Source organism: Crocodylus porosus, unplaced genomic scaffold, assembly GCF_001723895.1.
Source record: "Crocodylus porosus isolate Cpor-Errol unplaced genomic scaffold, CroPor_comp1, whole genome shotgun sequence".
Taxonomy (NCBI): domain Eukaryota; kingdom Metazoa; phylum Chordata; order Crocodylia; family Crocodylidae; genus Crocodylus; species Crocodylus porosus.
The window spans coordinates 5,453,350-5,477,804 of NW_017728947.1; the positions used below are offsets into that span (position 1 = coordinate 5,453,350).

Below are 24,455 nucleotides of genomic sequence, written 5' to 3' on the forward strand. Positions count from 1 at the left end.
GTTGGGGATGGGGGGGCACCGACAGGGTTGGAGAGGGGGGCTGTGGGAAAAGCCTGTGGGGTGGGTGTGTGGGTCAGGGGTGTGTGGGTGGGGGCTGAGGGAGCAGCGAGGTATCCATGGGAAGCCCCACATGGAGGACCATCCTGGAACTGGAGGAAGCCATTACTCTCCTCCCCTGCCACTGACCTGCTTGGTGAACGAGGGCAAGTCATTCAATATCTCTGCACCACTGTTCCCACATTTGTGCAAGAGGAACAATGATTGTTTTTTGCAATGGATTTGGAGATCTGTGGATGAAAATATCAGTAACAGTGTTGTATTAGCGAGAATAGGAGGCCAGTCTAGCAGGGGTAGCCTCATTTTCAGGATCTTACTGAGTATAAGATGGCAGTCAGCTGGACCTTGCCAAAGCAAAGGACTACAGGGTTTGGATTACCCCTGGTCTCCCTTTAAACTTTAGAAGGAAATTTTAGTAGGTAGGCATCTGAATGTACAGCACCTGAATGTACTTGAGGCCCAATAGTGAAACCACTGGCTTGGCAGAGATCAGTAGTCCTGCCTGTGTGCTTTCTTTCCTTTTGCCTTTGCCTACCAGAGAAGGCTATAAGTGCTTTGTATTAGTACCTCCTAAGCAGCGTTTGATACTTTTGCTGTGTTGTTACATTGACTGTTTAGAGGCCAAGTAATAACCTCCCTAGGAAATGAAGATATTTTCCCTCCCACGACCACAGTTTCCTAAGTTGAGTAAGGGAGTAAGTGTTTATCAGAAATATTTTTTTACAAAGGCTGGGAGATGGAGCTGTTGAATGGCTAGTAACGATAGAAATGACTTACAAAAATATTCTTTCATACCATGGACTTACCAATGGGGTGGCTGGGTGGGAGGGAGGTTTGTCATCTCGCTACATGAGTCTTTGTGCAACACCAACTGTGTTTGCCAAGTTCCACTCAGGGACGACCTTGGTGTTGACTGTGTTCAGCATGGATTCTGGCTGGGTGGCAACTCCACTTGGATTTCCAAATGCTCAGCCAAGAACATGGGCAGAAATTGTATATTTCCACAAAAGTGATTAAAAATGCATTTTAAGGACAGTGGTCACAAATGTAAGCCATAGTGTCTGGTGTAGGAATTACAGCAGCCTTTCAGCATTTGTGTTTTAATTACCATATTCCAACTTGAGGTTTCCCCTCCCTGCCATTTACCATGGGGAAATAACAGGCCCTCATCTGGGAGTCAGAGTACAAGGTGGCAGGGGCCAGGCAGCAGCTTTGGCCCAAACCCTGAGTCAGAGCTGGAACCAAAGTGGCTCTCTGTTCCCCATCACTCCTCCTCTGCAGCCTTGGGCCCCTACCATCCCCTCTCTCAGCCCCCCTCTTGCTGCTTCCCTCCCACCCCAGAGACCTTTGCTCCAGCAGCTGGGGTTGTGCTCTTTGCCCAGGTTGCAGTGTGGATACAGCCTGCTGGTGGTGCAGGTGGGGGAGGACAGCAGGCAAGGGGTAGAGGCTTCGGAGGTGAGGGAAAGGGGGCAGAGACCAGAGGCTATGGGTTGGCAGGCTTGGGGCAGGAGAGATAGGAGGCAAGTTTTCACTAGTTTTTTTTGACTACAGAAAAATAACAGGGCACATTTTCTCTTGCAAATAATTCAGAAAAACCATATCAGGCCCTAATGTTTTTGATGCTGTGATTTCCTAGTTGAAATCTCTGGGTTTATCTTGCAAGTCATATTTGCCCACCTAACTGTGCTAACATTTGGTGGTACCTTTAAAAGATCTCATGATACCTAAGGGTTCCATAGCATCCTGGTTGAGAATCATTGCCCACCATATCCTTTCACAAACATATTTACCCATCTTCTTTGAATTTATGGAGAAATATTTGTAGATAAACTTTTTCCAGAGGGGAATCGCTCTAAGGACAGCAGAGTTAGCTGTGGGACATGATCACAGCTCTCTCATTCCCTTGCTTTCCCTGCAGGAATGATATTGGAAATCCTACTAGCTGGTCCTTGACTCTTAATGAATGTGCTTTTAGCTTCTCTTTCATGAGTAATAAAGTCTCCCAGAGCCAGACTGGAAAACTGAATACACCATCACCAGGTGTTACTGGACTTCAGAAGGAAAGAGAGGTTCCAGCTTGTTGGGGTTGGAGAGAATAAGTAGCATATTCAAGTTACAGACTGTGTTCCTGTTTATGCGAAAAAAAAAATGCAGCAGCTTTGCAGGGCTTTGAATGCTGATAGCCATCTATTATACATCACTCACTGATACACCACTGTTCCTCATCAAATGACATATGCCAGCATGGAGCTAGTAGTACCTGAGTAGTTGTGTCAAAGCAGATGGCTTGCCCAAATTATCCCCATAACTCTAGGAGGATTATCTTTCTTCCAGTGGAGCCCTCAACCCCAGTTGCCCTATTGACACGTCTCTGCTAATCTCTCCATGGTCCACCCCCGCCTGATGACTAGTGGAATTGTTCAAGGGGGTTTTCCTCCCTGGGCTGTGCCTGGAACAGGAGAGTCAAAATAATGGGTTGATGGGCATAGATATAAGTATGTGTGGAGGGGAAGGGGCTTCTTTCACTGGTGCTATAAAACACCAAATCCTGTTGCCTTCCTGATCCATTGAGCTATATTTACTTTTGTTGGGTGATTCTGATGCAAACTCTTTATCCAATGAAACGATAGGCTTCCATCCCCAATCCTCTCTTTCTCCTGTTGTCAAGCCTATTAGTATCCTCTTCCTGATCTCTTCACAGTTCTTCACTTGCCTGGTGATCCTGTTTGCCTGTGAAGTGGCTGCTGGAATCTGGGGATTTGTCAACAAAGACCAGGTAAAAGCAAACCCTGAAACCTTTCTCTCTGTGTGATCATGTGCTTGTGTAAGACTCTGCTGTGGTTCTGCCCCAGCTGGGAGAAGGGTGGCTTGGAGTTTAAGGCATTAAAGACGACTTGAGACCAGAAACTGAACCATCACCAAAGGTATATGACCTTGGGCAAATCACTTAACCTCTCTATGCCCCAGTTATTTAATATAACATTACCCTTGTTTGATTTTGCCCTACAGAGAATGTCCCTCACTATGAGTCAGCATACAGTGCCTCGAACAGTTACCATTGTAGCATCAGTAACACAATGAATGGAACCCTTGCACAGCCTCACACCTGGGTGTGCAAAGATGAATATCAGTGAACCCTAGGACAAAGCATGAAGCAAAGTTCTTGCATCTTGCTCCAAACTTATGCTGATAGCCTGGTAAAGGTACATGATTACCACAGAAGGGATTGAGTGTATCATTTGTTCCTCAAAAGTGTTGTGTTACATGTTCTAGATTATTCTGAAGCTTAAACCAGATTGTTGTTGACTTGCTTGCTGCATGAGTGGGGATCTGCCAGCCTGGCAGCTGATGGCCCCCTCCATGGTCCAGCCACCTACTGGCTCTTTTCCGGTCCCAGCATCACCTCCACTTTTACTGCCATAACTTTGCTATTATCTTGCTTTGTTGGGGATATGGTCCCTGAGGTCAGGGGGGTAGCTTCATTGGTCACCTTGATGATCAGCTCTACCTTCACAGCTAGGGTCACCCTACCTGGGGCCTGTGCTTCCCCCTCGGGTGGTTTCCTTTTACAGGAGTGCTCCCTCAAGCTTCCAAGCACCTGTTGGGGCCTCAGCTGCCACAGTCTTGGCACTCTTTTGCTCTGGCCGCACCCTCAGCCTTGGTCTGCTGCCTGAAACCTCAACTCCCAGGCATGATCCCTGATTTGGCAACAGCCCCTCTTGGGGCTCCAGTTGCATCCTCCTGAACTCGGCCTCTCTGGCATGGGGCTAGCTTCCTGTTATTCACCATAGCGCCCCAGGGGAAAACCAGGAGCAACAGTTATAAACTCCTAGAAGAAGGTTTCAGACCGGATGTAGGGAAAAACTTATTCACGGTTCGTGTGACCAGACTTTGGGACAGACTTCCAGCAGGGGTGGTGGAGGCACCTACGCTGGAGATCTTCAAAAGGAGACTGGACGCACACCTTGCTGGGGTTATTTGACCCCAGCCGTCTTTCCTGGCCAGAGTAGGAGGGCTGGATCCAGTGATCTCACAAGGTCCCTTCCAGCCCTAAACTTCTGTGAGTCTGAATCTGCTCATAGTGGGGAGTGCCACCTAGCCACTTCCACCCCTGTAGCCACAGCCCAGTCCTCCAGTCTCAAGCAAAAAGTCTCCCTCACTCAGGGTTAGTGTTACCCACAGGCCATACCTCCCTTAGAGCCATCTTACCCTAGCTGCCCTAGGTGTCCGTCTGTGTGACTCTTGAGAGTTCCTCTCCCTGCTTTCTGCAGGGCCAGACTCCCCCTTGCATGGTCAGAAACTGGGTTTATATGCCCAAGCCCAGCCTTCTTCTAGCCATGTAACCACATCTGCACCCAGGGTCCAGGTGCAGGGAATTGCCTCATTGAGCGCCTGGCCTTTTTAGTCCTTGGCTCAGTCCACATATGCAGCTACTCCTTCCTGCCCTTGCTTTCCCCAGGTTTCCTATCTTCCCCAACCTTCAGGGGTTCCCTGTTACAGGGAGCATGAGGTGTGAAGGCAGAACCCATTTGTAGATGCAGTATAATGGTCATTCCCACTAGGGCTGAGAACAGGAGTTCTGTTAATTCTTCCTAGACAGCTTTAGCCTGAAACCCAGATACTTACATGTGTCTTGAGGAATGAAGGACAGGGCTCTGAATCCTTTCCTTTTGCTTCCCACACAAAGTCCCTACTCACTGTTTTGCCAGCTCCCTAAGCCTCACATACTCACACAAACACACATGGGTAACCTTGTACAGAGGCCCACTTACATGTCAGCACTTAACATTTCTACCTAGAATGTCTCCTTAATGAGCTCTCCCTGCTCTTAGCCTTGCACAGCAATAGGCTTTGTCTTCTGGACAGAGATATAACAGATGGAGGGAGGATTCCCAGTGGGATTACAAGTTATCAGAATACCATGGTTTCCCAAAGTGGAGGAATGAACACACAGTGCTGGCTCCTGTCTTTTGAGTTTTGACCTTCCCTGACCAATGAGTGCCTGGAACATCCATCTTTCTCCTGGCATGGCTTCTCATGGGTTTCGTCAGAACTGGGCCAATCCTATTGTATTAAAACGTCTAAGGATAGACTGTCCATGCACAAAAACCTGAGCTGTCGTGCAGCCAGGAAGAAACCAGATATTAGTATTCCAATCACTTCGACATCGAGGATCTGAAGCAGAGAAGGGAATCTCTTTGTGCTTGGAATCTGTGGGGGAGCCAGAAATTAATTGCTTTATTAAGAAGTTTAATTCAACTAGAAAAGCAGGTGGCAGCCAATTCCGTTTCAGAGCTGGTTGTGAGTGCAAACACACAGCCATTAATTGACAAGAGAGATGCATTACTTCATCAGTACATTTTCTTGGTGGCTAAATATGTCCTGTGGCTAGGATGCTGTTACCTAGCAACCTCTGGTGCAAATTAATGCTTTTACGGGGAGGGGAAGGTGTTGTGTACCATGCAGGTATTACTTCTAGTATTTTTCAGTGTCTAAGATTTAACAAATGTGCAAAAGTCCAGAAATCCTGTTAGGAATTTGCTGTTGTAGGTACCCCCCCCTGCTGCTACTGGCTCTGCAGGGAAGGCACACGCATATGGCAGAAATGGGCACTGGTTTAAATGCCCCCAATAAAGATTCAGGGTTTTTTTTCTTTCCAGCAGGATGAAAGCAACAGCATCAGCCACTTGTGGCTCGACTGAACACATTTAATGCAAAGGAGTAAGAATCTGCAGCTGCTGCTTGATTTCTGTGTCTGTTTTTCCTGCCCCCAGGGGGTCTGGTGGATGAAGGTCCCTGCTAACAATGCTGACAACCTGTTTCTGTTCCCTACCCTCACCTATTGATGCCAGTCCTGAATGACATGGGAAGAGAGAGGGGAGGTGATGCTGGGAGAGTCCCAAGCCAAGGAGAGACCATTCTATGCAAGTGTCTCTGCTGAATGATTCTAATGGTCATTCACACTAATTACTGCCAGTGGTATTGGAGCACTTATCCTGAACCACAGGCAGAAAGGAAATTTTATTACCAGTGTTTGACTACCAGGCAAGTTTAGACACCGCTGAACACATTTAGTCGTTGCACTTTTGCTTTATTTTAGTGCCATTAATGATATCACCTGGGGGAAGATTATTTCATAATGAAGTAGGTGTGGGGTGCCATTTTATTATGAAATTAGATCCCTGTTTCAATGTCTGATTTGTCTTAGGTGGAGGAAGAGAGGCAATTCCATCCCTTTTTCTGTTCATTAAAGGTTTGACTTGCAGATAATGGTTTCGAATTCAGTACATTGGGAAGGAAGGTAGACAAAGGGCAACTTATTGAAACCCCAGTTCTGATTTTTATTTCCTCACCTTCTCCACACTGCATAGGATGGATCACTGCAGATTAGGTTTCCCAAATAGTCTGTCCCTCATTTCTGTTCACTCGTCCCTCTGCTCTTTTAAGACTCTCTCCCAAACTCCTGCTTTTTCAGAAGCCATAAGGGAGAGAGTATATAAGATCAACATTCGGGATTCAGCTAACGTGAATGTATGGCACAGGCACTGACTGTATGAATTCCCCCATGCTCCCCTGGCTGCTGCATAGAGTTGCTATGTGTTGGCTGCTGCCATGTTCTGGCGCAGGGGGAGCTGCATTTTGATAGCTGATCTGGGGATAACAAATACAGTTGACACTTTTTTTTCAAAGCCATCTACAATATCTAGGTGCTCAGGTGCTACAAGTTACTAGGGGACTCTAGTATCCATATCCTATAAGTCACTTAGAAAATATAGGCCTGCACAGACAGAGTATTCACAAAATATTTAGGAAATATTGGCCCAAAGGTTCTAGTTAACGAGTGAAGTCTAGCATCTGCCCTTTGGAACATTGTATAGCTGCAGGAATTTTGATCTCAGTAAGGGAGATCAAACTTGCCTCTATAAATAAATACATAATATAGCCCAAATCTGAAAGAAACTTCTTATTCAGGTGGGAGTGGCACTGAAGGCAGCATGCCCCCTGTTGGGTAGCCTGACAGCACTGTTATTCCTTGCCACACAGGTTTGATAGAGCTCTTTTTAGGTGTATGTCCTCAGTAAGAAGGTTTTTTCTTACCTTTTTCTGCAGATTGCCAAAGATGTGAAGCAGTTCTATGACCAGGCATATCATCAAGTGATTCAGGGAGACCCCAATTCAACCAATGGGAAAACTGTTCTGAAGACCTTCCATGAAACGGTGAGATGAGGAGGAATAGTAACCATGGAGTTGTCCTAGGGCAGGGGTGGGCAACTATTTTGGATGGAGGGGTGCTTGAGTTTTGGCAAGCTGTTGAGAGCTGCATGGGTAGCCCTGCCCCTCAACAGGTGCCCCAGCCCCTGGTTACCATCTTGGGACTGGAAGTCCTGCCCCTGAGTCCTGACCTTTGCCACCAAAAGTCCCTCCCCTTGTCCCCAGAAGTACTTCTTTCAGCAAAGGGGTTTGCCATCTCAGAACCACATAAATACAGAATGATATTCTAAAAATCAAACATCTACTACAATATTCATTCATTTGATTTCAAAAAATATTTTTGTTCCTGATTTACTTGTGTTTGTGTAGCATACATAGGGGTGATTGTACAATAGCTTAAAACGAAGTCTTACTCTTCTATATTGTAGGGGGTATGGGTGTGTAGGTGTAGATTGGTGGGGATGTGGATATATGTGTATGTGGGGTGTGGGGGAGAGTGTGTATATGGGATTTGTGGGGGGTGGATAGGTGTGGGTATGTATGGGGCTTGGTGGGTATTGGTGTGTGTATGTGGGGTGGGGGAGCGTGTGTGTGTGTGGATATGTGGGTATGAGGTTTATGGGAAGCTGTGAGTGTGTGGGCAGAGGGTGGCATGTGTGGGGGGGAGAGGATGGCTGGATAGTGTGGGGTGTGCATGGGGGTGTGTGGATGCCCACAGCCGCTGCCACCAGCAGCAGCAGCACCAGGCTATGAGGCCTTGGGGTGCTTAGGGCCTGTGGCAGGCAGAGCCCCTGCCCAGCACTCCTGCCAGCCTGGGCCTAGCACTCTTGCTGTCCCTGGTCCTAGGGCACCACCAGTGTGGGCCCTGTGCTGCTGCCTGCCCAGATGCTGCCACACTGACCCTTCTGCTATCTGCCACCACTGCCCTTCTCCTGCCGCTTCCCTACCTTTCTGCTTGCTGCCCCCCGCTGGCTGCTCCAGCAGCATGCAGTTCTGCAGCTGCATGGCTGGGTCCACACAACGCAGCAGAAGGGAGCCAACCAGGAATCGCGGGGACAAGACCAGGCCTATTCCTGCTGCATCCTGCAGTCCAGAAATAAGGTGGGAGTGGGGAGACAAGCGGCAGTAGCAGGCGGGAAAGCGGGGAAATCGTGGTGGCAGCAGCAGCAGGTTCAGGGGCAAGTGGCAGTCCGCAGGAACGTAGCAACACCTGGCTGGGAGTGTAGGGCCCAGGCTGGCAGGTGCTCTATGAAGCTGGGCTGGGCTGTGCCAGTAGTGAGAGGGGCAGAGCTGGGCTAGCTCTGTAGAGCCTCTGCCAGCCTGGGCCCCTCACTCCTGCTGGCTGGCGCTGGCCCCAAGGCATTGGCACAGGTCCCATACTTCTGCCCAGCTGTTGCTGTACTTGTGCCCACTGCCATTCCCCCCCACACCTGCCACTGCTACCAGTGCCATTTCCCTGCTTTTCTGCCCACCACTGCTGCTTCTCCCCACCCCGCCATCTACCACTCTGGCATCATGTGGTTCCTGGCTGCATTGCCAGGACTACAAAATAAAGCAGAAACCAGCCTGGCCCCAAGGACTGGGGCAATCACTGTGGTCCTCCCATCTCCCTGTGTTCTTAGTTGAGTTGCGCAAGAGCAGGAAACAACCCCAGGGTCATCAGGCCAGAAGCCTTCCTTCAGGCTTCCAGTTGGGGGCTGGGTGGGGGAGGGGATTCGGGGCTGGGCAGGCCTTGGTGCTGTAGCTGCTGGGTCCTGCCCTCCCCTGGGTCCTGCTGCCAGCTCCCCCTGGGTCCTACTGCTACTGGCACCGTGTTATCATTGACAGGCAGTTAAGGCAGATAAGTAATTTTCTAAATTTTTTTAGGGACCCCACAGGCCAGATAGAATGGCTTGGCAGGTGGGATGTGGCCCGCAGGCCGGATTTTGCCCACCCATGTCCTAGGGTATATAAAGGTGGCTGGAAAACCATTTCTCTATAGAAGTTCTCAGTTATCCACAGGGACTAGGCATGTGTCCTGATCAGACAGATCAGTGTGTGTTGAAATTTGGTCCTGCAACTTGTAGGATTGTACCCGTGTGCCCCCTGATCTGCGCAGTGGGTGGGGTGGACTGCAGCTGTGGGCTGGGGCCAGGGCTGTGCTGCACTCTTCCCAGCATGTGTGTGTGGGGAGAGTGGGGAGCAGGGGTTATGGGGGGACTACCGCAAAATATGGGGTAGCTGCAGCCCCCACCCCCGTAGCTCCCCTCCCAGTGCCACCAATGCCAGCCCCAAGCACAGCTGGCCCAGCACCCACCAGGAAGAGTCCAGCCAGCCCTGGCCCCAGCCCGCATCTGCAGCCCACCCTGCCCTGCCCCACACAGATCCGGGAGCAGGCGCCTCCCCCCATTCCCTCCTAGGGTGTACAGAGTGGCAGGAGCCACCCCACACCCCGTGGATGAGCCACGGCTCTGTCCTATGCCCCACCCCTCCCCAGCTGGGCAGCGCCTGCCCCAGCACCAGCCCTACTCCCTCCCTCACCGCAGGGGCCTTGATTTTTGCCTTCCCTCCATGTCCCTTCCCTCCCCCCTCCCCTTCCACCACAATAGACTTACCAGCTGCACACAGCTGTATCGGAAATCAGATTGGTATCAGCCAATATGCCTCTTAAAAATTGGCTGTTGGTATCGGCCTCCAAAATCTCTATAAGTGCACCCCTGTTTTTTTTCTTGATGGTTGGCCAATTAAAGTTTAAATAAAACAGGGAGGAAAAGGGTGGCCCTCATTACAATTGTTAAATTGCCTGGCTCCTCTTTTTAGATTTGTCTAGGTGTGAAGACTTGTGTTTCTCTGCAGCCCCTGCAATTATAGGTCAGTTACAGGTGATGGGTCTTGTGTGGTCAAACAGGATGCTTAGAGGCATTGTTTACCAGACCTGTCTTTGGGTATTTGTTTAGCAGTGGGGCAGATTAGTAGCTTGCACCGGTGATGGTCTTTTTACAAAACTGCAGACATACATTGAATGATTGAGACATTTGTAATACCTTAAACATTGGATGCCTGTTTTGAAAAATGTGAGCATGTCCCATACTAGACATCTTTCCTGTACCTTTTAAAGGTTTCTCTTGAGATGTGTATTTAGTCTTTTATCTTCTTTAGTTGCTAGTTCAATTGAAATGCATATGTAGTTTCCTTGCCTTCACTGGCGCAGCCTTCTCTTTGGCTTCCTTAGCTTTGAAATACACATGTAATGAGTGTGTCAAGTCTCTAACAACAATTTTAACCATCCTTTTATTATTTTATGTCCTGGGTCTGGTATTGGCTACCTCAGGTCTAATGTATCGTAGTACTTAGCATCAGAAGGGACCTAAACAGATCATTAGGTCCAACTCCCTGCCCCGGGCAGGAATGGGTGCCAGGATCGTATTGCCCCAGCCAAATATCTGTCTCGATGCCTAATGGGTTACAAGCCATTAGTGGAGTTTGATTTTCTTGTGGTAGTCTTGTTACCACAACCCAGTCTTGCCCAAGCCATTGTCTTGCATTTTTGTGCAAGAGACACTGTCCAAGCTTTCAGTTTTCATATGCAGTACCCATGGGTCAGGAAATCCGGCACCGGAGAGAATACCACTACCCTTCCCACTGCCAGATTTCCAAGCCCCACACGGCAGATCAGAGCTGGGCCACGCCCCCTTCCCTCTGCACAGTGGGTTTGGGGCTGGAGCATCCCCTCTCCCCCCACATGGTTGGATTAGGCCCAGGTCATACCACCTTTTCCTTCCACCCTCTCTTTACTTGAGGGCTAGTTTGGGGCTAGGCCATAAGTGGCTAGAGTAGGACTGGACTGCCCCTTTCCCCTCCCTGCACAGCTGGATCTGTGCCTGCTGCAGGGGCCAGATCTGGACCACTAACCAGATCTGGCTTATGGACAGATCAGGCACTACTGAGCAAAAAGACTGAGTACCATTGGACTAGATCATTTAGAAGGAACCCTATAAAATCTGGCCCACACCAAGATGAAGTCATTTTTTGTTATTTTTCTGCATCCCAGGATTCAGGTAAGTGCAATGGAATGGAAGTTCAGCTCAGATGAATTCTTCTCAACGTGTCCTCTGCTGAGTAGGAAACGGGCTCTGGCTGTGACTCTTCCAGGTTGGGAATGAACATCTGGGATTATTATATTCAGTCACTACCCTGCTTGTAAATCAGAAGTTTAATTTGGAGGCTGGATTCTCTCTATACAAGCCAAACTGATTCCTGTGATGTTAGAACATAACCAGCAAGAACAGGCTAGGCCCAATGAGTCCATTATCTCCGAACCTCCTTACACAAATATCTGCATCTTGCTAACACTGTGTTTTTACTATGTGCAGCTGGATTGCTGTGGTACAAACCTTCTGGAAAGCACTTTCACCCAGTTTATCAGGGACGACATATGCCCAAAGAAGGAGAACCTGGTAAGGCCTGCTTCTCTCCTTGGTATGATGTTGGGTGAATGCAGTTGCACAGAGTCCCTCTATACTTTTTGTGACCCACCCAGAAACTCGCCCCATTAGGCTGAAGGGGTTACTCTATCTCCTTGGTGGAGAAGTCAACCCATTCACAACAAAGGGGAAGACAGTAGCAGGGCATCAAGCAACTACCCCTCCCTTGGCCTCTGGGAATCGCACCTCTCTGCTAGCCGGGAGAGGGCAAGTAAGTAGGAAGGAGTGGGGCTCAAGAATTCCATGCCTCAGCACTGGGAATCCTGCTGGAGGTAGAGGGGCTATTTAGCAATGCAAGCATCTGCCACAGAAAGGCAGAGCCTGGGTCCCTACTTGCTGAAATGCTCTTGCACGCCAGGGTCAGGAAGACTTTAGCTGGATGTTCTTAAGATTTCACTGTGGCTGTACTGAATATGCCCATCCCTGCCGCTTCCTGTCCAGTCTGAAGTGCTGTAACATAGCATGGGATGAAATCAATTAGAGTTCGGTCACTAACTTCATCCAGGGCCATGTTTCATGGTTTAGGCATATGCGGGGAGTAGCCAGAAACCCCACATTCTGCTGCTTTATGTATAATGTTTTGCACTGCATAGTTAGAGATGAGGCTGGCTGACATGCATTCTCCCACTCTTTGTATAACAGGTATACAGCAACTGTCACCAGAAAATTGATGAGCTCTTCTCTGGGAAGTTGTACCTGATTGGTATTGCTGCCATTGTGGTAGCTGTAATCATGGTAAGTGAGAAATGTGATGTGACATACTAGAGTTCAGGGGCAGGGGATTTGGTTTTAAAAATACCAAATAACCTTTTTGTGCCAGTAAAGCAAGCATTGGGTTACTTCAGGCAGGGGGTTAAACAGAGGATCCCACAGAAATGCAGAGGAGTTTCCCAGTACTAACCTACAGCTTCTATTCCCCTTCCCCTTAGCCAGGTTACTGTTTAGTCCAGGTTGGGAGAGAGCAAACCCTTCTTTTCCCACATCTGTGCTAGTGCACCTCAGCCCTATGCCTTCTGAGACATGCATCTGTGCCCAGCTGAATGGTAGCTCTGTCATCGTCTTCAGCAATCCTGAGACTAAGGCAAGAGGTATACAAGATTAGCTTTGTTGTAAACAAAACTACTTTTAAACTCAAGCTTCTACTTGCAAGGAAATGTACCATAATCTTCTGAGCCACCTTGACCAGCATCAAAACTGTTGTAGTTCTTGGATTGGAGAATACTGACCCATAAGGCTTCCACCTGGAAGGAGTTAGCTTTCTTTCCCATAGTGTACTCTCCGGTGAGCTAACCAGTAACATACTGCATCTTTCCTCATCTCTGTGCCTGTTGTGCTTGGACTGGGCCGGGCAATAGGGCCGTGTGAAACAGCAGCGTTCCGCTTAGACTTCCGTTTTGATGGAGCAGTGTTTCGTTTCAAGTTCCATTTAGTTTCGAAAGCACTGTTCTGTTCAGTTTCGTCGAAACAGTTTTGCTGTTTCAGCACTGTTTCAAAGTTTCACCCATAACCTATAATGGGGAAGCACGAAACAGCCTATAGCGTTGTCATTTCTCGCCTGATTCCGATGAAACTTGCTGGGTTGGTAGCCCCATCTGAGGGCATAAAGCCTGCCATGTTTCAAGGAGATAGGTGTAGGGGTTTCTAGGAAACTGCACCTCAAGCTGCTGGGGAGCAGGAGCAGCATCCTGTGGTCTGGCAAGCAGATTGAGGGCCCGCATCCCCAAGAGGAGTCTGGTAGAGCCCCTGCAGCCCTCCTGGCAATGCCCCTGATCTGCCTGTTGGATGACAGGATGCTGCTCCTGCTACCTGAGACTCCTCCCCCAGCCAAGCTGTTTCCCAGCACTGGGCATGGAGCCCAGCAGAGGGAAGTGCCTCCTGCCACCGGATTCAGCTCCCAGTGGCTTGCAGCCCTGTGAAACTCAGCCCGGTGGCAGGAGGTGGAGCGCAGCACTGGCTCTGCCTGCCTTCTACCACTGGGCTGAGACCCATGGGGCTGACGGACGCGATTGGAGCACAGCCCGGCAGTGGGAGGTGGGTAGAGATGGCACTGTGGGCCAGCCCCACAGAGCACAGCCCGGCGGTGGGAGGTGGGGAGACATGGAGCCACGTGGGACTGCAGAGCTGCTCGGAGCGCAGCACTGGCTCTGCTTGCCTCCCACTACCTTGGTGGCTGCTTCAAAATTCAAAATGTTTCAAAACTTTCAAACCATTCAAACTGGCCTTGTTTTGTTTCGAGGCTGTTTCGAAGCCCTTTGTTTCAATTACGCTGTTTCGAGCTGGAAATAAGTCAAAACAAAATAGCCAGCGAAGCTTCATACAGCCCTCCTAGGCAATAATATAGCTTGCCTTTCCTCATCTGTTCCAGTTCCTGTTTTCATGAGCACTCAGCTGCAATAAAGACACCAGAAGTATGGCTCCATTTAAAAACAAACAAACAAGTGGGGGCAGGCATAGATGTGCAGAAGAAAGGTAGATGATGTGTAGAAGAAGGGTAGATGTGTCCTCAGCCTGAGTAAATAGCAGTGAAAAGGCCAGAAACTCAGAGATGGAGGGAGGGGAGACCCAGGAAAAGCATAGTGGAGCATTGTAGCTGGAAAGAGAAGACAGCAGGTGGGAAGAACATGAGGTCATCAAGACGTTCATAAATCGGAGCCTTACCAGTGCTTGTCTCCCCACACAGATCTTCGAAATGATCCTAAGCATGGTATTGTGCTGTGGCATAAGGAACAGCTCTGTGTACTGAGAAGTGGAGAGCTGCAGGGGAGGGGTGGGGATGATGGCGCTAAAGGAACCCCAAGTGCCACCACATGACCAGGAGACATTTCAACAAACGACAAAACCATGTATATAACTACTTCCAATATTACCGTACAGTACTTATCATTTTTACTTTTTTTTTTTAAATAAATAAAACCTTCCCGTATCCTTGTGGCTGAGTTAGTTACACATCAGTTTTGTGTGGTAGTAAAAATTACTGTACCAGCAAGTCTGGCCCTTTACCCTTCGCGTTATTTTGGCAATGGTGCTGGTATAGAAGAGGAACAGAGCAGAAGGCTCCTAGTTTGTTGTGAAGATGATGGACACCTTTGCCTTGTTTTTTTTTCTTTAGATGCTAATGTTTATAATAATTGGAAACTGAAGCAAGGTTGTTGCTCTTCTCATTTCCCACTCCCTCTCCCACCAGTCCAACCCCTGGCATTTTTTAGTTGCTTAGAGACAAATTTGATTTGCTGTTGCAAACTGATAGATGTGAGAGGCAAGGGTATAGCCCGATAGCTGAGATGCATCACAAAGGGACAGGGTGGAGATATATTGCTCCTGTCAGGCCCATTTGTTTCGCTAGGTACACAGGTGACTTGTTAAGCAAAGAGTTATAATTTTAAACTATTAACATTTCTTGTTCTCCCCAGGAGGTTGCAATTCTTTTAAATAAACAAATTGACTCACTCATTTTGGGCTGAAAGTGTCTCACAGGGTCACAACCTGGGAGTGAGTTCATAGGCCTAAACTCTTCAAATTCCAGAAGTGACTGAATGCTTCTTTGTAGTCTGATTTGCATGGAGTGGCAGGAGGAGGGGGTAACTTCCACTCAGGTGCTGTGTTCATACTTTAAATGAACGCTTATGTACGTATGATATTTTGAAAAGGATAAAAAAAAAAATAAAGCTATAGGGCCTAGGCTATAAAAATCCTCCACAAACCTTCAGCAAGATAATTGGAGGGGTTCTCCATTTATTTCAGAACCAATTTTTATATTTTCGCCATAGCTCTGTTTGCACCATTGTGCTTACTCAAGGTCCTTTTGTAACTATGTTGTCATTCTCTCAGAAAAATACCACATCCTGATAGTTGAAATACATAAATAAAGGCTATTTTAAAAATCCTTCTTTTTTTAAACCAACATGAAGCATTGGAAACCAACTCCTTCGAGACGAGAAGTCCAGGATTTAAGGAGGCATTGGTTTAAATACTGTTGTGCCCTCTTGTGCTTTGGTTGAAACCCAAGCTAGATGTTCCCAACCAAATGTGTGTGGCTTTTATTGTATGCCAATCTATCTAGCTAACAAGAGAGCTGTTGCCATGTACATAGAGGGGAAAGGGTGCCCCAAATTCTGTGTAATAAAGCTAGTACGTGTCTCTAAAAGATGCTCTATATGTATAGATATATAGATATATATTTTTAAGTAAAGCTTTTTCCCTTATCCCTTTTGGCACTTGAGCTGGGAACTTTAGTATCTTTCAGCTATTGACTCAGCAGAAAGCAGAGTTACTCACCACCCCCCCCCAGTCTGATTATGATGTGAGATTTTTCCATACAGGCATGCTTCGAGCACCCTTCTGTTCTCTGGATTGTGCTTTGTTTTAAACTTGCAAATCCGAATTGGGTGGAAGAGAACTGTGTTCTTCCCAGGCTAATACACACCCTTCCAATGTGCTACTAGTATAAGCGATGGAGGACTCCTACAATGAGGCAACTTGATCAATCCAGCGTCTTTCTTCCTCCCCCTTCTTTCCCCTTGCCTCCATAGCATGTAGGGGCTTTCAGAATATTGATATATTAAGTTGTGCTAGTTCACAATCCAGGGAGAAGGTGTCTCAGAGCCTTGATTGATTGGGCATTGGACAAGATGTAATTGAGCCTTAGAAATAGCCTTAAAGCAACGCTGCCCCGAATGTCTATTTTGCATGCTTTGGAAACAAAAACAGGTTGTGCACCAGGTCCCCCCATTCCCCTACCCCAGCGTAGATTTTTCAGGTTATCTCCTTGATATGTGGCTAGATGTATACTGTTATGCATCAATCAAGCATGTGTTTACATATGTGTACATCAGGGTTGTTAGCATACAGAATGGATGTGTAACTTGCCACCTTTTTGTCGACTGTTGATAAATGTGTATAAATATGCCATTAAGCATTTCAGTTGTTTTTCCCCCATATACCATATATTTTGATATTGTTCAGTATTCAGCTGATACGATGTACATAGCCAAAGCTCTGTTTGAAGATTCACTGGGTCTTTCTGCAAAGAAATATAGTTCAAACATGTTCTTGACTGTTATCACTTTAAAGTACTGGAACTGCCCTTTGCTGTAGCAGGTGGGAGGAGGTGACTATGGACTATAGCCCAAGAAGTATCTTTGGTCAGCACTATTCTGGGCTCACTGGATTTTGTCAGAGTAACAGAGGGTAACTGGTCATATCTATAATTTCAGGGGTTACCCATAAATTGTCATCTACCTGTGCAGCCTCCCACCAGAGAGAACAGGTCCAATGCAGCTGCAATGAGAGGAAGGGCATCCTTTAATAGAGAGGCACTGGGGGGGACAGAAAAAGGCTGTAAGATAGATTTCACTGGGTGATGTTAATAATTTGGTTGTTTCCCTTCACATTGTTAAAGGTATTCCTGTGTCTCCTAGCTTGGGGGAGGGGGTGGGAAGGAGGGCAGATGAGAAAGGAAAGGAGATAGATGTAGCAGCTTTCATGCTTAAAAATGTCTGAACTGCTGATAAGGTGGATATGAGTAGGATGATGCAAGAGGAAACAAGATCTAAATTCAGATGAGGTGGAGAGAGAAGATTGTAGCACTTCCGCTTCCTCTGAGACATGTTCTTGTCTCTGTGGCTAGGGACAGAAGTTAGACATAAACCAATACAAATGATTGGAAACCAGTTCAAATCTGTAACGCAACAGAAATTCAGTACACATAAAGCACTTTCAAAGTAGCCAAAACCAGTTTAAGATAAATGTGGATGGAAGTAGTATCTGACTTAACTGATTTAGATCAAATTGCTTTATTAAACTGCTGTCCCAGATCCCTATGTGTGTACACACACAGATCTGGGACCTGGTCCTGGAGACACCTGAGAGATGACAGAAGGGCGTTGCAATACTAGGCCTTAGGCCATAAATACTCAACCTGTAGGAAAGTTCATCCTAGAAAAAATAACAACTAAGAAACAGTCATAAGGTAAGGAGGCGGAGTGAGGCCCCATTTCAATGAGGAGGCTGAGAGTAGTGAATTACCCATGGCTGGGTTTAAAGACCATGGTGGAAGATCAAACAGAGCTGCTGCCAGCTGAACTGAATGCTTGAATCCTTTCATACTGCGTGGAGCATGCCACAAAGATGTGTTTAACTTCTTTCTTTCTGCCTTTTGTGTTGTTTTTTTTTTTTTTAAAGAAAAGAAGAAAAAATCCAGTTTTAATAAATGTTTCTCATAGCACGCATAGTGTGACCAACCTCTGCCATTTACAACCAGTTAACCTTAATGCCAGGATGCTTCATCAACCAGGCTTTGACAGCATAGGCCAAAGCAGCCTCTGGGGTGATGGAGGAGGGAAGAGAAAAAATTAGATGTTGTGAGTGGGCCGTTGGTAAAGGTAAAGCAAAAATTGCTCACCAAGGGCAATGCCTGCTGCAGCTGGGTGTGTCTGGAGAGGAGGGGCAGTGGTGGGGGAGCAAATGCCAGGAAGTTGTGGGGGTGGGGGGACTAAAATTCAGAGACCTGTGGTGACTAAACCGAATTTGTGCTAAAAAGCAATTGAAACTATCCCAAAGAGCCCCTTTTTCCTAACCTAGTGGGACAGGTTTCTGATCCATCAGGTTGGTCCAGACATGTTCTGCATGAGAGGGGCTGGCATGCAGTGCTGTGATCCCACAACTGCCCTTCCCTCCCTGTCCTGCCTCCCACAAATTGACCTGGGCAGCACAGGTGTGCCAGGTTGGCTCCAGGGCTCCAGGCCAATGCCTTTGAGGAAACAGGGAGGGAGAGTCAAAGAGACTGAGGTGCGACTGGGGGAGAAAGGAGGAAGGCAGTGGAATGCAAACAGCCCTTCTCCATGGCTGTGCCAATGCTAAGACATGCCCATCTGTTGTCTTCTTGCTTGTTTACCTGAATGTTAACAGTCTGACATAATGACTTTTAAAAAAATAGTATTTAAAAACAATAAAAAATAAAGAAAACCCAAATCTTTGCCTGTGAATTTGTTTCAGTGTTGTTAAAGCTTTTGTTTCTTTCTAAAGGTGTTGGATCCTGTCTGTAAATAAAGAGGGTATTACAGTTGTCATTCATTTTGAATGCCAGAGCCAAGGGACAATGGCTTCCTTAAATGCCTCTTGATGCCATTCTTTACATGTGATGCTTCTCACTCCAGAACATCTTGGTAGTGGTGCTCTGTTTTAGTCCCAGAAGTAGGTAAAGTGATTCCTGAGGCATGACGAAGCTTTGTGGGTGATCTCTTTTATTGGAGCAACTGCATGATTGGGATAGACTCAGACATACTTTGGAGTATCACAGTGCCTTTTCTCAACTCATATTTGAACCCTATGAAAATTATTCCTGTGATGGCTTTTTTGGGAAGGGAGTGGGGCCGGTATAACCTGACATTGCAGTGACTGAACTCTGGGCAAGTGCGTGATTGAGAGAAATAAACTGGCAAGGGGTAGTGGTTTGTTTCAATCTGGCATCCAATCTGTGTGCAAAACAAGCACAATAGATGGATCCAGGTAGCATCTCAGGAAATAAACCTACTTCCATGCAGTCCCTAAACATGGTTCTGCTTAACTTATTCTCCTTTTAAACGCCGACAATTACAGATTATTGACCTGTTTACACCTGGGTTAAGATGCTCTAAACCCATGGTAATAGGCATCCAGCATCCTAAAGAGGCCTTTTTTTTTTTTCTTGGAAGTGTCGGCCATTCACCCTTTGAGCTGCATGCCAAGTGGGGCACTATCAGTCGTGAGTTACTCTCAGGAAATACTACAGCCCTGTTGTGTTCCTGTATGCTTAGCCACAATGGGAAAGGCCTTACAATAGGAGAAACCCTGTCTTGTATGGGAGCTATGATAGTGATTTACATTTCTTTGAAAGCTCTTCCAACCAAAGGAACCTAAACAAAAGAAACTGAAGTCACTGATGTTTTTAAAATGGACGTTGAGAATGGAAGTTTTCATGAGAACTTCTTTCTTGGCCAAATTTGGGGATTTCATAGAAAAAGTTCTTTCAAACCAAAAAGTTGGGGGGGGTTCTTTGGAACTGCCTCTCCCATAAACAAATGATTGCATATTTTTAAATAAAACCTTGGGTTTTTTTAACCAGCTCGACTTCATAACCCATATCACTGCTACTGATGTCATAAGACAACAAAAAACCCTATCTCTTCCCAGCAAAGAACATTTCAGAGTCAGCAAAGGATTTCTAAATGGTGTAAGTCTGTTTCCCTATTGAGAGGCAATTTAATAAGCTATATGTGGAAAAGCAAATAATATTAGTGCAGAAGGAAGAGGATAATATGAGCCAGCTCTCCCATTCCAAACAGGTCTCTGTGGCTGAACTCTGTGTGTGGAGCACATTCACCTGCTACAGCATTTTTACCCATCTGCTGCCTTCCAAAGAAGCAGCTTGTTACCAGAAATGAACAGAGCAGACGGCAAGAAAGCAGGCAACTGCCTTTACTGGTAGTGCCACCATCCAGTTCTTTGTACACATAACTACCAAATCCAACTACAAACTGAAAGTTGAGGAACAAAAGTATGAGACATTAGACTGTGGCCAGATGTAAATTCTGTTGCACCGTTAGGTTAGCAATGTCAAATACAGTCATTGAGTTCCATGAGGTTGGTGTGGATTTACACTGGTGTTGCTGAGTTCAGGATTTGGCCTTGTAAATTAGAGACCATTCATTTGGCACACTTTGGGGTATTTGCATGTAAGTTTACAGTTGTGTGAGTCATTGGTTCATGTTTGATTTTGGACCTTGGAGTCCAAAGTTGTTACTGGCTGAGGCTTCTATTACAGACCCCTGTAAAATGGGCAGGCCCTCAGCCTAAGTTTATACCTGGCAGATATGTTTGCATCACCATAAGATACTTCTTTGCTTGCTAACCTCTTGCTGGTCACCTTCCTTTCAAGAAAGCAAAATGCCAAAGCCATGAGGGTAGAGGGAAGAAACCTAGAAAACAGGAAGGAAAGATATTTGGCCTATCTCCAGCATTCAGTGAAAGCTACCTAGAAGGATCAAAGTGCCAAGAAGCCAGGGTGCTCTTGTTGTCAGCAAGGAAGGATTAGCTACTGAGGTGGGCAGACAGGGTGTCTAAGCAGCAGTGAATCTAAGGAGGGAGAGAATCAAAGTACCTGCCCCACTCTGTCAAGTCTGTCTGCATTGAACCGATTTCGTTCTGTATCTTCCAAACCTTTTTAGGAATTATGGTTGTGAAGAACACCATACGAACACCTCAGTTAACCCGCCCTGGGTGAATGCTACATGCAGTGCTAAGGCTGATCACTGCTTGGGGAAGAGGATAATATAAGTATCCATTACTTTGAAGGCAGGGTAGAGATGCATTTTTGACTAAATCAGAGAGAGAAGTTTTTGAGAGCAAGAGATGACTTCATCCAGTGCCATGAAAAGACATGGCTGGATCTGGTCTACCCACTACCCACATTAAATTCAAGCCCCAGGAAACCTTAGAACAGATAAACCATCTTTGGCATTTGCAAAGACCTAACCTTGGGTAAATCTACCTTGCAATCTGATGGAGTGACCACAGCTCAACTAGGCTGTGATCTAATGGAATGAACAAAGCTCAGCTAGTTCAAGCTAACTTTGAACTACCTTGCTCTAGTACCAAACTCAGTAGCATGGGTTTCAGCCTTTGAGCTAATTTAAAGTTAATTTAGAGATACCTACAGCAGACCTAGTCGTACTTCTGGTGGCACTCTAGAATGGCAGTACCCAAACTGTATCCAGTTGCACACCCCCGCTCAGAGTCAGATAATTGCATGTGACCCATGCATAGTTATATTTGTGTGCCAGCAATTAATAGTACATAGAGCTTTATTCCGTCTTAGCTACTCAGTTGTGGTTGCCCTTGTGTCCCTGTTTTACTCTATGGTGAGAGCTCAGCCTGCAGAAGTTTTATCCCTGAATGAAAAATGGTTAAATAGCCCTGGTTTAGTTTTCACTTAACCTGGGGCAATTGCTGGCACATGAACAGTTGCTGCAGAGCAGCTGAAGTGTGTGTGGTAACATCACTCTTAACTAAGACCACACAGACTAATTGCAGGCTTCGGGAAGTAGGGGCTCTGTGGGCCTCAATCCCTCTCATAAACCAATTTGGGATTGTAATCCCTAGTTTGGTGTTAGTGATATAGATCTAGTCAAATGTTTTGGGTTTGCCTTTGCTTGAGAATTAACAAAATCATTGGCTTGATGACTACCTGGCTGGACTCATTTGAGTCCAGTCTTTTTCCCCCGCCCAGGCGGGGGGTCAGGCTTGAAGATCTACAAGGTCCCTTCCCACCCTACTTCTATGATTCTATGATTGTGTTCTAATGGGAGTTGACACACCATGTTAAGCAGACTTTGCATCCAGGAAAAGTAGGGACTTTCATATTTAACACTGGGTCAACTGTTTGAGTAAATTTATGAATTCCAGGAAGGCTCACCAAGACAAGATTACAGCATGTTAAATAGGAAACTCCCTGTCTGTGCTGACTGCAAAGTCATGTTTGTAAATGAGAGCCCTCCAAGTCATGCTCTAGTTGGCATGACCTAATATTTCATAATACAAAGGAGACCCAAACTTTACCCTTATTGATTTTATATGGTTCCGACAATGCACTTTAGCCAGGGACTGGCTAAATCTTTAAAGTGAGCATAAATTGGGCTTGGACTAAAGTGATGTTATTCCTCTTCCACACTTTCTCCACAGCAGCACTCAACCCTCTCCAACCAGTTGCTTTCCACAAGAACAATACAGCTATCACTATTAAGGATCAGGGGGCAGAACTTTACATAGAATTGGCCTTTATTAAGGAAATTCAGTCCACAGCAGTTACTTTGATATATTTAGCTCTGGACATAACAAAGCACCAAGATGAGGAAAGACATCAGTAGCACTAGGGCAGCAAAAATGTGAAGTGAAGGCTTCGTCAGCAGCAGTAGTAGCAGCAGTAGACCACCTCCCCCATGGAGAAGGACTCTGAACACTGAAACAAAGGTGCTTATTGCTCACAGGTATGTGCTGTCAAGCCACTGTGCTTGACTCCACTGTTCCCTTATTGTCATCCTCCACAGCCAGGGACTTGTGATATAACAGTGATGACCCAGAAGCAAAGTGCTAACATAGATGAGCAAAACTCAAGGCAGGGCTGCTTTACCTGGTAACTCAGTGAAGCCTGTTCTGTGAACCTATCAGCGCTACTCTGGAACTCTCTATCTTCCCAGTGAAAAATAGTTCAATTAAAAGTTCACTTTTGTCTGCATTTTTCTTTTTTTGGGGGGAAGGGGAAGGTTCTGTCAAAAAATCAGTGAAGATCTTGATTATTTTTGAGTTGCAATTGTTTTGGTTTTGTGTTTTTATGCAAAATCTCCCCCAAAATTAGGGAAAGAGAAGCAAATGAACCTCTTATTAAAATTTTTACCATAAAAAGTGGGAGGAGGGGCATTTTTTTTTAATAGGTTTTGATTTGGGTCATTTGACAAAGACCTGAAGTTTTAGTGAAACCAGACTTTTTTTTGCCTGAAAACTTCCATTTTATTGAAAAAGCCATTCTAAATTAAAAAACAAACGAGCAATCCCCCCCCCCCACACCTTTTTAATTTAAAAATGTTTGAAAGTACAATGCTATATTGGTGCTGGTGCATATTTTTTTTCTTGTAGGCAGGACCTTTGTCTTTGGAACATCCTTTTGAATGAGGCAAGAAAAATCATTTTCCTCATTAGGCTTAGAACTGAAAGCATACTGCTCCTCCTGAGCTCGGCCTTCATTCAGCAACAATCAGCAGGGGAGCATGGGCAGGGATCTATCTCAGACAGCCAGAAAAAAAAGTCCAAAGCAGCTGTAATCCACTGGTCAAGCACGTGTCCCATTCTATGCCTGATCTGCAAAAGTTATGGGGCTGTTACAGCTCCCACCCACGGAGTTAGGCTGGTTAGGCTCCAGCTGTGGAGATGTACATGTCCAGTTCCAGAGGAGGCCTTTGGCTTAATTTCTGGTGTCAGCCAACAGTGATTGTTGCCAGTCCACCTGGGGCAGAGGGAGGCAGCTAGTTAATTAGATTTTCTTTGTTCTGTTTCATTTTTAGGAGGCCCTTGGGACATACAGTGATGGGTACCAGACTTGAGGTCAGGCTTTCAGCCTGGAAGAAGCTGCCTGTGGTTGCAGGGGTTTCACCCTCAGTAGCCAGGGCCTTGCAGCCATAGTTCTCAACCTTTTTCAGACCCGAGCAGGAGGACCCCGGAATTCCTTTCCCATTTAGCAGATTCTGTGCGAGACTCTATCTTCCATATACTGAAAAGGGAAAGAAAAGGGTGGCTATGACTTCCTGTTACTAATGTGCGAACACCCCCTACTTCCTCCCTAGAGAAAAGGAAGCACTGTTGTAGCTCTGCCCCTTGACAGGTGCCCCACGCTCTGGTTGCCATCTTGTGACCAGAAGTCCTGCCCCCTAACTCCTGACCTTTGCTACCAGAAGTCCCTCCCTTTGCCACTAGAAATACTCCTTTCAGCAAGGGGTTTTGCCTTCTCAGAGCTAGAAACATACCAACATCACACATCTACAACATAATTTGATTTTTAAAAAAATATTTTTGTCCTGGTTTACATGTGTTTGTGTAGTGTACACAGAGGTGGTTATATAATAGCTGAAAATGAAGTCTTACTCATGTATATTGTGGGGGGGCGTGGGCATAGGTTTGCAGGGAACTGTTAATGTG

At 46.5% G+C, this 24,455-nt stretch overlaps 1 protein-coding gene across 2 annotated transcripts in view; it reads left to right on the plus strand.

The window, feature by feature from the left end:
* The window catches only part of CD81 (CD81 molecule), a 98,259-nt gene extending 74,140 nt beyond the window's left edge, over positions 1-24,119 (plus strand). The window contains exons 4-8 of one of the 2 annotated variants that reach the window (XM_019551524.1): positions 2,759-2,833; positions 7,168-7,275; positions 11,622-11,705; positions 12,375-12,467; positions 23,825-24,119. In XM_019551524.1, the coding sequence (XP_019407069.1) occupies positions 2,759-2,833; positions 7,168-7,275; positions 11,622-11,705; positions 12,375-12,467; positions 23,825-23,863 (399 nt within the window). In that variant the 3' untranslated portion in view covers positions 23,864-24,119. Of the gene's footprint in view, positions 1-2,758; positions 2,834-7,167; positions 7,276-11,621; positions 11,706-12,374; positions 12,468-14,412; positions 17,367-23,824 lie in introns of those variants that run through there. The other variant, XM_019551523.1, reaches the window with a different exon arrangement.
* Positions 24,120-24,455: the final 336 nt, after the last annotated feature.